Below are 13,634 nucleotides of genomic sequence, written 5' to 3' on the forward strand. Positions count from 1 at the left end.
ACATTATGTGAAAGGGATAGGAATTGTATTGGTTAATGCTTGTAAAGTTATTTAATATATATATATATATACTCTTTGAGAGTTTGTGAGTTGTATTGTATATATGGATGTACGTTTCATAGTAAAAGTATTTTGAGTACGATATTGCGGTTTAAAGTTTTAAATAGGCTCATATTTTAGTATTAAAGAGTATAAGAGTCGTCGTAATGTCCGATCTATCAGAGTGGCGCAGCCGAAAGCGTGAGCTTTGATAGTTAGGGTGTTACAATGATAACAACAACGATGAAATATCAATTGAAAATATGCCTGCTGTAGAAGAGCAGAGTGATGAATAAGTTTGACTGCGCTTGTGATTATATTCCATGAGTGTACATAGGCACTGTATCCCAGATAGGTTAGTCTCGAGAAAGGATGGTGGTCAATCCCACTTGTTCATGGTTCTCGGTAAGGATGGTGGTTAATCTCGCTTACTCGTGGTTTACTGTAATTGGCAAGGACGGTAGTTAATCCTGCTTACGAGTTTTGGGAAGGGCGGTGGTGAATTCTGCTTGTTTGTGGAACTTTTGGGTAAGGACCGTGGTTAATCCTGCTTACTCGTGTCAGGTTTGGCAAGATAATCGACACGTGAGTTCATGGTTAGTAGGACAGGCATGCATCATATGCATCTATGTGACATTGTTTGGGTGTGCATATTGTATTTGGTTTGCCTATGTGAATAATTCTGTTTAATTGCTAATTGTCATACTTGTTGTAATTACTCTTGATTGTGTTTGAATTTAATTACTTGTGATTGTGACTTATTGGTTCGAATTATGGTGGTTTGAGTGTGATTGATTATGCTTGGGCTGGAGGCTGTGATTGATTATGTTTGGGCCGGAAGCTGTAATTGGGTATGTTATATGTCTTGATGTTCTTTGGTAAGTAGTGAAGTGTTATAGTATATTATGTTTGCTTCGAGTTTTATAAATAAAATATGAATTTGGGTCTTGGATAATTAATTGTTGATTTTCGAAAAGGTTCATAAGGCGAGCGATGATCACTGCGGTTGAAAACAACTTTCTCTTTTTATATATCTTATGACAATTCTAAAACTCCTCTTGTCAGACCGTGTGGTTAGGTTCTCACCCCCTAAAACCTTATCTTTTCAAGAAACGGACGAAGAAGCTTATGAAGAGATTACTGCGCTTTTGGTTATATAATATTATTGTATTAGATTAGTTATTATTTTTTCCTCGCCATTATTATTATATTTTTGTAAAGAGAGATAGGAGTCGTGATTATCATGATATGTAATGCTTGTAAGTTATTGGTATAAAGAACTCTTATTATTATTATTATTATTATTATTATTATTATTATTATTATTATTATTATTATTATTATATATAAAGTGCTGTGATTGGTTTGTAAGTATGTATGTTTGTTAAAAAAAAGAAAAAAGTATTTCTGATTTTTCAAAGAAAAGTCGATATGGTTTCGAGTTAAATGCTTTTATTTTATTAATAAATACATGGATGTTGTCATAATATCCTCGTTATCAGAATGACACAACCAGAAGTGTGATATTCTGGTAGTAAGGGTGTTACAAATTTCATCCATAATATTTTTATAACATTATGTTATAAAACTAATTTTTTTATATGTTAAAAATAAGTTTTAGCCTATAAATCAGTTTAAACTAATATTTTCAATTAAAACTAGTTTTATTTTTGTGAACTTGTTTAAACTAATACACTATATTATAAATTGATTTAAAACCAGATCAATACGTGAAAAAGCTGTTTGGTTTAGTTTCTAAACCATTTAAAATAGTTTAATGCAGTTTCAATTTAGTTTATGAAAAAATTGAACTATGAACACTCTAAAATTACATGCACCACTATAGCTAGATATAGGATTTGATTGCATTTATCATTTTTAGGGGCAAGTTACTGAATTAAAATGATTTGAAACTAAATTTACCATATTACAACATTTTGAAATTTCATACTTGATTAAAACTTTTCTATAACTATACAAACCACTACAGGTACCAATAGAGGCCATCGGCCAACAGCCGGACATAGATCCGACCTTTGGGAGTCATAGACTGCATGATGCAACCACTCTTATGGAATTTCAGATTAGCCAATCTTTTCAAAGTAAGAAGGAAGCTATATTGAGCATAAAGGATTATAGCATCCGGAGTGAAGTTGAGTACAAGGTGAGTCAGACCATCTTAAATGCCACGGGAGATGCAAAGAGTTTGGTAAAGGTTGCACATGGTTGATTCGTATGACATTCCGGCAACGAAAAAGCACCTGGGAGGTGAGGAGGTACAACGGACCTCACACTTGCTTGGCCACCTCAATTTCAAGCGATCACCGACAGTTTGATTATCATGTCATTTGTGCGAGGATCTTTCCATTGGTTAGAGCCGATGCTGCGATTATGATAAAGATGTTGCAGCAAGCTACTGAAGCAACCTATGGATTCAGGGCTAGCTACAGAAATGTCTGGATGGTAAAGCAGAAGGCAGTAGCACAGATCTATGGTGATTTGGAAGAGTCATATGGCGAGTTACCCTGTTGGATCCTTGGTGTACAGTCCACCATGGAGGGAACCATTGCTCTGTTGAAGACCTCTCCAGTTAGAGTTGGTGATCAGGTTGATGAATCAACCATGTACTTTCATCGTCTTTTCTGGACCTTTCCTCCTTGTATTGAGGCTTTTCAACATTGCAAGCCGCTGATCAGCATCAATGGTAGTCACTTGTATGGCAAGTATGGAGGTACTTTGCTCATGGCTATTGCGCAAGATGGAAATTCGAATATCTTGCCCATTGCGTTTGCACTTGTGGAAGGGAAAAATGCAGAGTCCTGAGCCTTTTTCTTGACCAACCTGAGAACACATGTAACTCCACTCCTGAAACCACTCACAAGCTGGTCTGCCATTCTCCTAAAATTTTCAAAGTCAGTGAGGCACCCACTAACAGCCTTCCCATCAATGGGCAACCCCAGTTGATACACCATATCTTGCAGCGTGATGGTGCACTCTACAAACGGCAAGTGAAAAGTGTGTGTCTCGAGATGCCACCTCTCAATGAATGTGCTGACCATAGGCTCATCAAACCAGAACCAACGGCTGTTCAGCCTGGCCAAGTGGTACAAATTAGCCCTCTCTAAATAAGGTATGATCCTTTCATGCATAGGCATATTTTGTTGCTTTCGAACACTGTAAATACACCTACTTGGCTGCATCATGTGATAAAAATAACCGCACCGTAATTAAATTCTAGTACTAATAAGCCTAAACTCTAAATTATTACTACAAAGGTCCTAATCCAATTTGTAAGACCCATAAATATTTAAAAATTATTAATAAATTATTATGATGTATTATATTTATTTAAGACTACATTTTAGATATTTTTATATAAAAGTTGAGTAAACTCTTATTTATTATTTAGAGTTCTTATAACTGAAAAAATAATGAATATTTTGTACGCCTTAATTTTAATATATAGATTTTTAACCTTATTTTATAAATAAAAGAGAATTAATTTACTTATCTCTAATTTTTATTAAATTGGTATTTAATTGAAAATAACTTACAGATTGGTAATTAAAAGATATTTTTAAAAATGGATACTTTACATTTAATTTGTTTTCAATTATTCTATCATCCTAATTTATTAACTCTAAATCTCTAAATTAAAATTAACTAACCTTAATCAAACCCTAACTTCACTCCCCTTCCCCTCAAATCTGATAGCTATATAAAAATCAAATGTAGCTTTTGAAATGGGCTTCATTAACCGCCTTCAGTATCATTGATTTAATTAACTATTATCATCATTCATTGTATATAGTAGCACTCCACCCAAACACACAAACACACCCACACATATACGGAGACCCACACATATACGGAGAGAGAAAGAAAGAAAGAAAAGGGAAGAGAGAAGAGGGAAGAGGGAGTGAGAGAACGGGGAGAAAGGTGACCCGAGGAGGAGAGCTTGTCTGCGGCGCCACCATCAAGCTCACCATCACGCCGCCACCGTTCAGCCCGTCCCATCACCGCCAAGCTTCCGTCGACGCCGCTGCTGAGAGAAGGGAACGACGCGACGCGAGGGGAGTGAGAGAGCTCGTGCCGCCGCCGTTGAAGAACCCTTTGCCATCGAACCTGCAACCACGACCAGGAGAGGAAGCCGTCTAAAACTATCGCCGCCGCCGAAGCCCAGGGTTGCCGTCGAACAGAACGCGAAGAGAGAGAAGGGGGCTCGCGGGCGCAGAGAAGAACGTGATGGTGGTGGGTGGTCATCGCGATTCTGCCATTGCCGTTGCTACCGGAGCTCCTTGTCGCAGTTTTTGCCACCGGGAGTGATCGCCGAAACCACCGCCGGACTGCTGCTACTTGGTCTAGTTTCTTCTTAGTTGCGGTAAGTCCTTTTGTTTCGAAAAGTCATTTTGTCATCGTTATGTTATTTTAGCTGAGGTTTTGCGGCGTTATTTATTATATGATTGAGTTTTGGCTATTACATGTTGCGATTAGAGTTGCCATAGTTGCTGTGAAAGAGGTAGGGAGCTGTGGTTATGGCTGCTGCCGCTGTGGGCCAGGGAAAAAGGGGTTTTTGATGCGTTTTGGTTTTGCGAATTTCGACGAGTTGAGGTAGGGATTTTTCTTAAAATCTATTTTACATTACAGAGTTGTGATAAAATAGATATTGATGCAAAAAGATATATTTCTGTGATTATATTTGTCTTGTGGATGTGATAGCTTGTTGGACTGGATTATTGGGTGCTTGATTGCTTGAGTGAAGTACGGTTGTTGATAAGAAGTGGATTTGAAAAGTTATTTACTTGATTATTAGGAAAAGTGGTTTTTCTTGGTTTGAAGTTAAAACGGTTTGATTTTGAGTCGGTCTGATTTTATAAATGATTTAATACTTAAGCTGGTTTGACTTTAAAAAGAGTTTTATTATTGGAATTGGTCTGGTTTGAAAATATTTGATACTGGAATTGGTTGAATTTTGGAAAGTGATTGAGATTTGGAAATGGTTTGAGAAATGTTTGAATGGGACCCGAAAAGGGTGGCAGTATCCGAGTTTTAGAGGAGATGCTGCCGAAATTTTATAAAATTAGAAGTTTCACTGAAAGTAGTTATTTTAAAAAGGTTTTAAGTATTATATGATTTAAAACTATCTTATTTATCAAAGGAAGAGTTATGTTTTGGATTGGAAATTGTTAGTGAACGGAATGGAAAGAAGGATGATTGAGAATTTTCTCTGAAATATGGTTTTTGAATGAATTTGGAAACGCGATTTGGATTGATGAATGATTATGTTGTTGAGAATGTTGAGATATGATCTTTGAATTATTCATATGGCTTATGAATTTGAAATATCTGAGATACGAGGTTCCCTGGATTAAGTGCCGTGGCTTGCCACCACGTGTACCAGTTTGAAAACTCGATACTCTGTTGACCCTACGACGTAAGTGTGATCGGGCACTATATAAATTCCCGGGAATGTTTACCCCCATTGAGCAATATTGATTATTTGAGAAAAAGCTATGCATAGACTCTTGGGGATGCACGTCGAGGGACAGTCTAAGGACAATTCAGACTTGTCGGGTTGGCTGGATAACCGACAGATGAGCCTCATCAGCCATAGGACAGGTATGCATCATATGCATTTGTATGCTTTGTTTGGGTTTGAACTTGTTTTGGTTTGCCTAATTGCTAAACTGTCCTTAACTGCTACTTGAACTATTTGCTGTAACTGCTACCTACTTGTGCTTTCCTTGTCTGTCTTGCCTGTGTTTGTCCTGGTGTACTACATTTGAGAATGAACTTTGATGCTAAATTAATGATTGTGTAGTTTGATTGCGTGGTTGGTTTCTGATTGAGATTTTTCTTATAAGAAAGGAAATGTTTCGGATTTCTAAAAGATTAAACATTGTTTTTTTTTTAAAAGGTTTTGAACAATTTTCTATTGGTTTTTAAAAGATTCATAAGGCATTGATAATCACTGAGCTTGAAAACAGTTTTCTTATTAGATATCGTCTTATGACAACTTTGAAACTCCGTGGTGAGACCGTGTGGTTAGGTTCTCACACCCCTACAGCTTTACCTTTTCAGGAACCAGATGAAGAGGTATTAAGAAGAGTTATACTGAGTTTGGTTTATATGCTGTTGTGTTAATTAGATTATTTTCTTCCCTCGTCTTTGTTATTACAAGTTTGTAAGAGGGATAGGAGTTGTATGTTCTATATGTGTATTGTATTATGAGATATTATGTAAGGAGTCTGGTATATGAATTTATGTCTGCTTGTATTCTTCTTAAGATAAAGTATTTATTTCTGGTTTCTCAAAGAAATCAGCGATACAGTGTCGAGTCGCAGGCTTCTATTTTAGTATTTAGTATGTAAAGTGGTCGTAATACTTCTAGCTGTCAGAGTAGCACAGCCGGAAGTGTGACTTCTGATAGTGAGGGTGTTACATTATGGTATCAGAGCGGTCCTTCTTGTAGAGCCTGAGGAATGGACCGACTATGCTTCAATTACATACTCTGAGCGTCTGTCATGTAATAGGTCTCGTTCAGATAACGAGAATTAGAGTTTTATGTACATGATTGCCTATCAATTACCACTGTTAGCTTACCGTTACATATCTATTAATGTTAAGTCTGGCCAACTTAATGTTGATGACTTATGTGAACGGGAAAGTTAATAGGTAATTATTGGCGAATAGGAATCGATAAGTAATAGGTAAAGCGAGTCACGTGGTTCGGCGTTCGCTTTTCGTGCTTGGTTTCGATTTATGATTCCTGTTTACATTGCTTAGGTTGGCATATTGTTTCTTCTTTACTATTCTCATGGAAGTTCCTTGACTTAGATTCCTTTCTTGAACTATAATTTGATCATTCTCCGACCATATTTTATTATTCGTTTATAACCTTGCTTGATTGTATTTCTGAGAATTTATTTGAGTCTTTCAAAAAAAATTTTATTTTATCAATATTTATCTGCAATGCTTTACCTATCTTTTTATAGACATGTGAAAATAATTTCTATCTAGGATTTTCTTCTTTCAGTACAACTTGAGTTATTTCCAACCTTATCGTAATCTTCATATGTATTCTTATGTGAATTGGAACCTAGTATTTTTTAAGACTCTTGAGAGAATATTTTTGCACATAGCTCAATTAAATTTTGTTTTACAAACTTTGCATAATTTATTTTAATTTCGGTTGTTTGATGCAATACCTTATTTAAATTTTTCGTATTTCTTTTGGAAAGTGAATTTATTCCTTTTTGAGATTGAAATGTTATGAGACTAAAAGCTAAGCAAACTACAACAAGTATAGTTATTAATATTCTATTTTGAAGGTTTCGTGTTAACTAGAAAATTAGTTATGATTTTTCAAAGTCGAATTATAAAATCTGATTTTCTGCACTACTCTTAAACAAAGTAGAAACTTTGAGAATCTATAACTAATTCTGTGATGATCGAAATTGCATGGGACCAATTTTGGATTAAGCTTGGAAATATAAGGAGCTACATTGGTGAATTTTAAACCTTTCTGTTAAGTTTATGATTTATGGTGAATTTTAGAATTGTGGATTTCAAAATTAATTTTTCTGCAGAAAGTTTAATACAACAACAACTTGTTTCCTCTACTATAAATTCTCTAATTTGAATTTCGAAATGAATCTAATTTTAAATGGAACTTTATTTTTATTAGTTTAATTTCATAAAAATTCAGAATTGTTAGAGTTGTGGTTTTAAAAATATGGATTTTTGAAATAAGATATATTATGCAGTAAAAATCAGATTTTGTTTTTTAAGTCAGTAAATTCGAAACTTTATAATCTTTAATTCTGGAGTGATATTGAGATACAATCAATTGGTGGTCAAAGTTGAGTATATGTTGTATATATGATTTAAATTTTAGGGTTTTCTATGTTTTAATAAGTGAGTTATGGGACTTGGAAGAGGTTATGTTCAATGGTTTCTAAAACAGAATTCTACATAAAATTACTCAACTTCTAAGTTACATAACTCCTTCATTAAAAATGATATTGACCTGGAATCAACGAGAAAGGAAACCTGGATAAGTGAAGTTGAATCATATTAATTTTTAAGGTGATTGGATTTAACTTGGATTTTATATTGAATTTTAAATATCATATGCTACTGCTGTTTTCTGGTTTTTAAGCATTGCAGAGCAGTCACGGTTTTTCTTTCATTCCCGAAACTGGAGTAAGCAAAAATTATGATTTTTAGTTTAGTAAAAGCTTAATCCAAGACGGTCGTATAGAAATAAAGTTTGTGCAATTCCGAGTTCATTTGATATTTTAAAAACAAAGTTGTAATTTGGCTGCCGATGATTGTTTTGGTGACTGCCTTGGGTATGAGATTCGAGAATTGACTTCTAGGATTATAACTTGATTCCTGACCAACCTCGCTCTTGTTTTTATGCAAATTCTTACTTCATTACGTAAAATGTCTTTCAAGATTTTTGATGAAATATTTTACCATTAGTCTAAGTAGTTTTCATTTCACAAATCTTGCATAATCTAGTCCGACTTAAAATTGCTTTAACATGCCGCAATATTTATGTTTTTACTAATTCTCTTGAATTTTGTAAATAATCGCCCTGTTCCCTTTTATGGTTTCTATTGGAGTTCTTTGAAATCAAAATTCTTTCCTATTTGCATTTCGAAACTTTCTTCTTAAATACTTCACGACCTTTGACCATTCTAGCTTGTTGGTGACGTAAACCATTCCTTCGTATTCTTGTGAATTTTATACTTCTCTGATTTAGTTTCATCTTATTTTTATCTAATTTATGATTAACCTTTTCTTGTTTTCTTTAGAGTTCTTAAATTTAATATCTCTTGTTAAGATGCAAAATGACTCTTTTTTGAAACGTTTTCTCATGCCCGTACATTGTTGCTTAGTTGTAATCCTACGTCTCCTTCCGAATTCATGTGAATCTTATCCTTGCCGCTTGTTCTTCTTTTACTGAGATTTGTATCTCTTTAAACATACTCGCGCTTATCTCTTTGAGAATCTTTGAAAATGTTTAGTGCTCTTCTTAATTAGGCGGTGTAGACTTATGTGTTCTAACCATGCCACGTAATTTGATGCGTCGTTTGTTCTTTTTCTTTTCTTGAGATGTAATTTATATTTCTTTACTTCACAATCTGTACCTCATGCATCTCTTGATCTGTTTATATTTTCAACTGTGTTGAAACTTTTGCAACACGATTGTTGATCTTATGTTCCTCCATGAACTATGAACCCTTGTGATAATTTGAAGTTGATATACTACGATGCGTTACTATTGGTTTTGATCATTTCTCTTTTGTAAAATCTCATACTTTTTTTTCAACTTAGCTTGAATCTGTTTCAAACTAATACGCTGGTTTTCTTCTTATTGATTCTATCGAATTTCTTTGATTCAAGAGTTATCCTTGTAGTTGTCAGTTGATTCTCTTTTCAGCAACCTTCATTGCTTGTACATCCTTGTTTACTTGTGGTCTCAACAAGTCTTTCAAACTCTTGCGAATGTTGTCCTTCTTTTCAAAGGTTTTGTGTCCTTCTGAATAAACTCGAAAATTATTTTAATGTCACGCGCGACCTTTAAGTATAGTAATACGATGCGTTAGTTCCTTAAGATGTGTTTATGGATATGGAAGGTGAAGTGGTAAGTGTACGACGTTATGAGGAGTTGTGAAAATTTCCTTTCTCGCGGAAAGGTTTGCAGATGTTAGGCTTGTTGTCGGTTAGGGAGATGTGAAGTGACTGGTGGAGTTAGGAAGTGGAAGTTTTGAAGTTGGTACGAGGTTCGTGCGTAGACCTTATCTTGTTTACGTCAGCCTGTTTTCAAACTTTTTCCTTCTAGATACCCCTTTGTTTCAGCAAAGGCTTAACTAGAACACTTGCACCTTCTTGTGCTTCAAGTTTTGATAAAATAATAGCCCCATGTGACATCTTTGTTTTGAATCATCTTGTAACTTTTGCTTTAGACCACACTTTTTCCTTACACCTAAGTTTTGCGAATTATTTGGTATTTAGAAAATTATATACATAAAAATGCCATGACTTATGCTTTTCTAAAATATACAAAAGTAAAGTATTCAAAATTATTTTAGTATTTTGTGTATTAAGTTAATTTTCGAGGACGAAAATTTTTATAAGTGGGATAGGATGTAAGACCCATAAATATTTAAAAATTATTAATAAATTATTATGATGTATTATATTTATTTAAGACTACATTTTAGATATTTTTGTATAAAAGTTGAGTAAACTCTTATTTATTATTTAGAGTTCTTATAACTGAAAAAATAATGAATATTTTATACGTCTTAATTTTAATATATAGATTTTTAACCTTATTTTATAAATAAAAGAGAATTAATTTACTTATCTCTAATTTTTATTAAATTGGTATTTAATTAAAAATAACTTACAGATTGGTAATTAAAAGATATTTTTAAAAATGGATACTTTACATTTAATTTGTTTTCAATTATTCTATCATCCTAATTTATTAACTCTAAATCTCTAAATTAAAATTAACCAACCTTAATCAAACCCTAACTTCACTCCCCTCCCCCTCAAATCTGATAGCTATATAAAAATCAAATGTAGCTTTTGAAATGGGCTTCATTAACCGCCTTCAGTATCATTGATTTAATTAACTATTATCATCATTCATTGTATATAGTAGCACTCCACCCAAACACACAAAAACACCCACACATATACGGAGACCCACACATATACGGAGAGAGAAAGAAAGAAAGAAAGAAAAGGGAAGAGAGAAGAGGGAAGAGGGAGTGAGAGAACGGGGAGAAGGGTGACCCGAGGAGGAGAGCTTGTCCGCGGCGCCACCATCAAGCTCACCATCACGCCGCCACCGTTCAGCCCGTCCCATCACCGACAAGCTTCCGTCGACGCCGCTGCTGAGAGAAGAGAACGACGCGACGCGAGGGGAGTGAGAGAGCTCGTGCCGCCGCCGTTGAAGAACCCTTTGCCATCGAACCTGCAACCACGACCAGGAGAGGAAGCCGTCTGAAACTATCGCCGCCGTCGAAGCCCAGGGTTGCCGTCGAACAGAATGCGGAGAGAGAGAAGGGGGCTCGCGGGCGCAGAGAAGAACGTGATGGTGGTGGGTGGTCACCGCGATTCTGCCATTGCCGTTGCTACCAGAGTTCCTTGTCGCAGTTTTTGCCACCGGGAGTGATCACCGGAACCACCGCCGGATTGCTGCTAGTTGGTCTAGTTTCTTCTTAGTTGCGGTAAGTCCTTTTGTTTTGAAAAGTCCTTTTGTCATCGTTATGTTATTTTAGCTGAGGTTTTGCGGCGTTATTTATTATATGATTGAGTTTTGGCTATTACATGTTGCGATTAGAGTTGCCATAGTTGCTGTGAAAGAGGTAGGGAGCTGTGGTTATGGCTGCTGCCGCTGCGGGCCAGGGAAAAAAGGGTTTTTGATGCGTTTTGGTTTTGCGAATTTCGACGAGTTGAGGTAGGGATTTTTCTTAAAATCTATTTTACATTACAGAGTTGTGATAAAATAGATATTGATGCAAAAAGATATATTTCTGTGATTATATTTGTCTTGTGGATGTGATAGCTTGTTGGACTGGATTATTGGGTGCTTGATTGCTTGAGTGAAGTACGGTTGTTGATAAGAAGTGGATTTGAAAAGTTATTTACTTGATTATTAGGAAAAGTGATTTTTCTTGGTTTGAAGTTAAAACGGTTTGATTTTGAGTCGGTCTGATTTTATAAATGATTTAATACTTAAGCTGGTTTGACTTTAAAAAGAGTTTTATTATTGGAATTGGTCTGGTTTGAAAATATTTGATACTGGAATTGGTTGAATTTTGGAAAGTGATTGAGATTTGGAAATTGTTTGAGAAATGTTTGGATGGGACCCGAAAAGGGTGGCAGTATCCGAGTTTTAGAGGAGATGCTGCCGAAATTTTATAAAATTAGAAGTTTCATTGAAAGTAGTTATTTTAAAAAGGTTTTAAGTATTATATGATTTAAAACTATCTCATTTATCAAAGGAAGAGTTATGTTTTGGATTGGGAATTGTTAGTGAAGGGAATGGAAAGAAGGATGATTGAGAATTTTCTCTGAAATATGGTTTTTGAATGAATTTGGAAACGAGATTTGGATTGATGAATGATTATGTTGTTGAGAATGTTGAGATATGATCTTTGAATTATTCATATGGCTTATGAATTTGAAATATCTGAGATACGAAGTTCCTTGGATTAAGTGTCGTGGCTTGCCACCACGTGTACCAGGTTGAAAACTCGATACTCTGTTGACCCTACGACGTAAGTGTGACCGGACACTATATAAATTCCCGGGAATGTTTACCCCCATTGAGCAATATTGATTATTTGAGAAAAAGCTATGCATAGACTTTTGGGGATGCACGTCGGGGGACAGTCTAAGGACAATTCAGACTTGTCGGGTTGGCTGGATAACCGACAGATGAGCCTCATCAGCCCTAGGACAGGCATGCATCATATGCATTTGTATGCTTTGTTTGGGTTTGAACTTGTTTTGGTTTGCCTAATTGATAAACTGTCCTTAACTGCTACTTGAACTATTTGCTGTAACTGCTACCTACTTGTGCTTTCCTTGTCTGTCTTGCCTGTGTTTGTCCTGGTGTACTACATTTGAGAATGAACTTTGATGCTAAATTAATGATTGTGTAGTTTGATTGCGTGGTTGGTTTTTGATTGAGATTTTTCTTATAAGAAAGGAAATGTTTCGGATTTCTAAAAGATTAAACATTGTTTTTTTTGAAAAGGTTTTGAACAATTTCCTATTGGTTTTTAAAAGATTCATAAGGCATTGATAATCACTGAGTTTGAAAACAGTTTTCTTATTAGATATCGTCTTATGACAACTTTGAAACTCCGTGGTAAGACCGTGTGGTTAGGTTCTCACACCCCTACAGCTTTACCTTTTCAGGAACCAGATGAAGAGGCATTAAGAAGAGTTATACTGAGTTTGGTTTATATGCTGTTGTGTTAATTAGATTATTTTCTTCCCTCGTCTTTGTTATTACAAGTTTGTAAGAGGGATAGGAGTTGTATGTTCTATATGTGTATTGTATTATGAGATATTATGTAAGGAGTCTGGTATATGAATTTATGTCTGCTTGTATTCTTCTTAAGATAAAGTATTTATTTCTGGTTTTTCAAAGAAATCAGCGATACAGTGTCGAGTCCCAGGCTTCTATTTTAGTATTTAATATGTAAAGTGGTCGTAATACTTCTTGCTGTCAGAGTAGCGCAGCCGGAAGTGTAACTTCTGATAGTGAGGGTGTTACACATTATATATATATATATATATATATATATATATATATATATATATATATATATATATATATATATATATATATATATATATATACACACACGATTGTCTAAATACAAAAATAGAACGAATGCTAACGTACTTTAGAACAAGTAACAAATGTACCATTTTTTTTTTAATTTTTAAGTCTATTTTGAATTTGAAATCTTAAATTTTAAATACTAAACTATAAATATTAAATTATATATTCTAATTCCTATACCCTAAATACTAGATTCTATATTCCAAGC

The 13,634-nt window shown here is 34.7% G+C and overlaps 1 protein-coding gene and 1 long non-coding RNA gene across 5 annotated transcripts; both read left to right on the forward strand.

Annotated features, from left to right (window-relative positions):
• Positions 1 to 2,274: 2,274 nt before the first annotated feature.
• Positions 2,275 to 2,862, forward strand: LOC112721230 (uncharacterized). The gene has a single exon (XM_025772303.1). It carries the CDS (start codon positions 2,275 to 2,277, stop codon positions 2,860 to 2,862), a length of 588 nt encoding a protein of 195 aa, XP_025628088.1.
• Positions 2,863 to 3,832: 970 nt separating this feature from the next.
• LOC112720644 (uncharacterized) lies at positions 3,833 to 13,231 on the forward strand. 4 transcript variants are annotated; one of them, XR_011867475.1, is made up of 4 exons: positions 3,833 to 4,420; positions 4,534 to 4,650; positions 5,391 to 5,658; positions 6,107 to 6,358. It is a non-coding gene; the product is annotated as an uncharacterized lncRNA (long non-coding RNA). The 4 variants fall into 4 exon arrangements; XR_011867477.1 differs by lacking the exon at positions 6,107 to 6,358 and adding an exon at positions 12,980 to 13,231 and having other exon boundaries at positions 3,872 to 4,420; positions 5,398 to 5,658; XR_011867476.1 differs by having other exon boundaries at positions 3,872 to 4,420; positions 5,398 to 5,658.
• Positions 13,232 to 13,634: the final 403 nt, after the last annotated feature.

Source organism: Arachis hypogaea, chromosome 11 (assembly GCF_003086295.3).
Source record: "Arachis hypogaea cultivar Tifrunner chromosome 11, arahy.Tifrunner.gnm2.J5K5, whole genome shotgun sequence".
NCBI classification, from domain to species: Eukaryota; Viridiplantae; Streptophyta; class Magnoliopsida; order Fabales; family Fabaceae; genus Arachis; species Arachis hypogaea.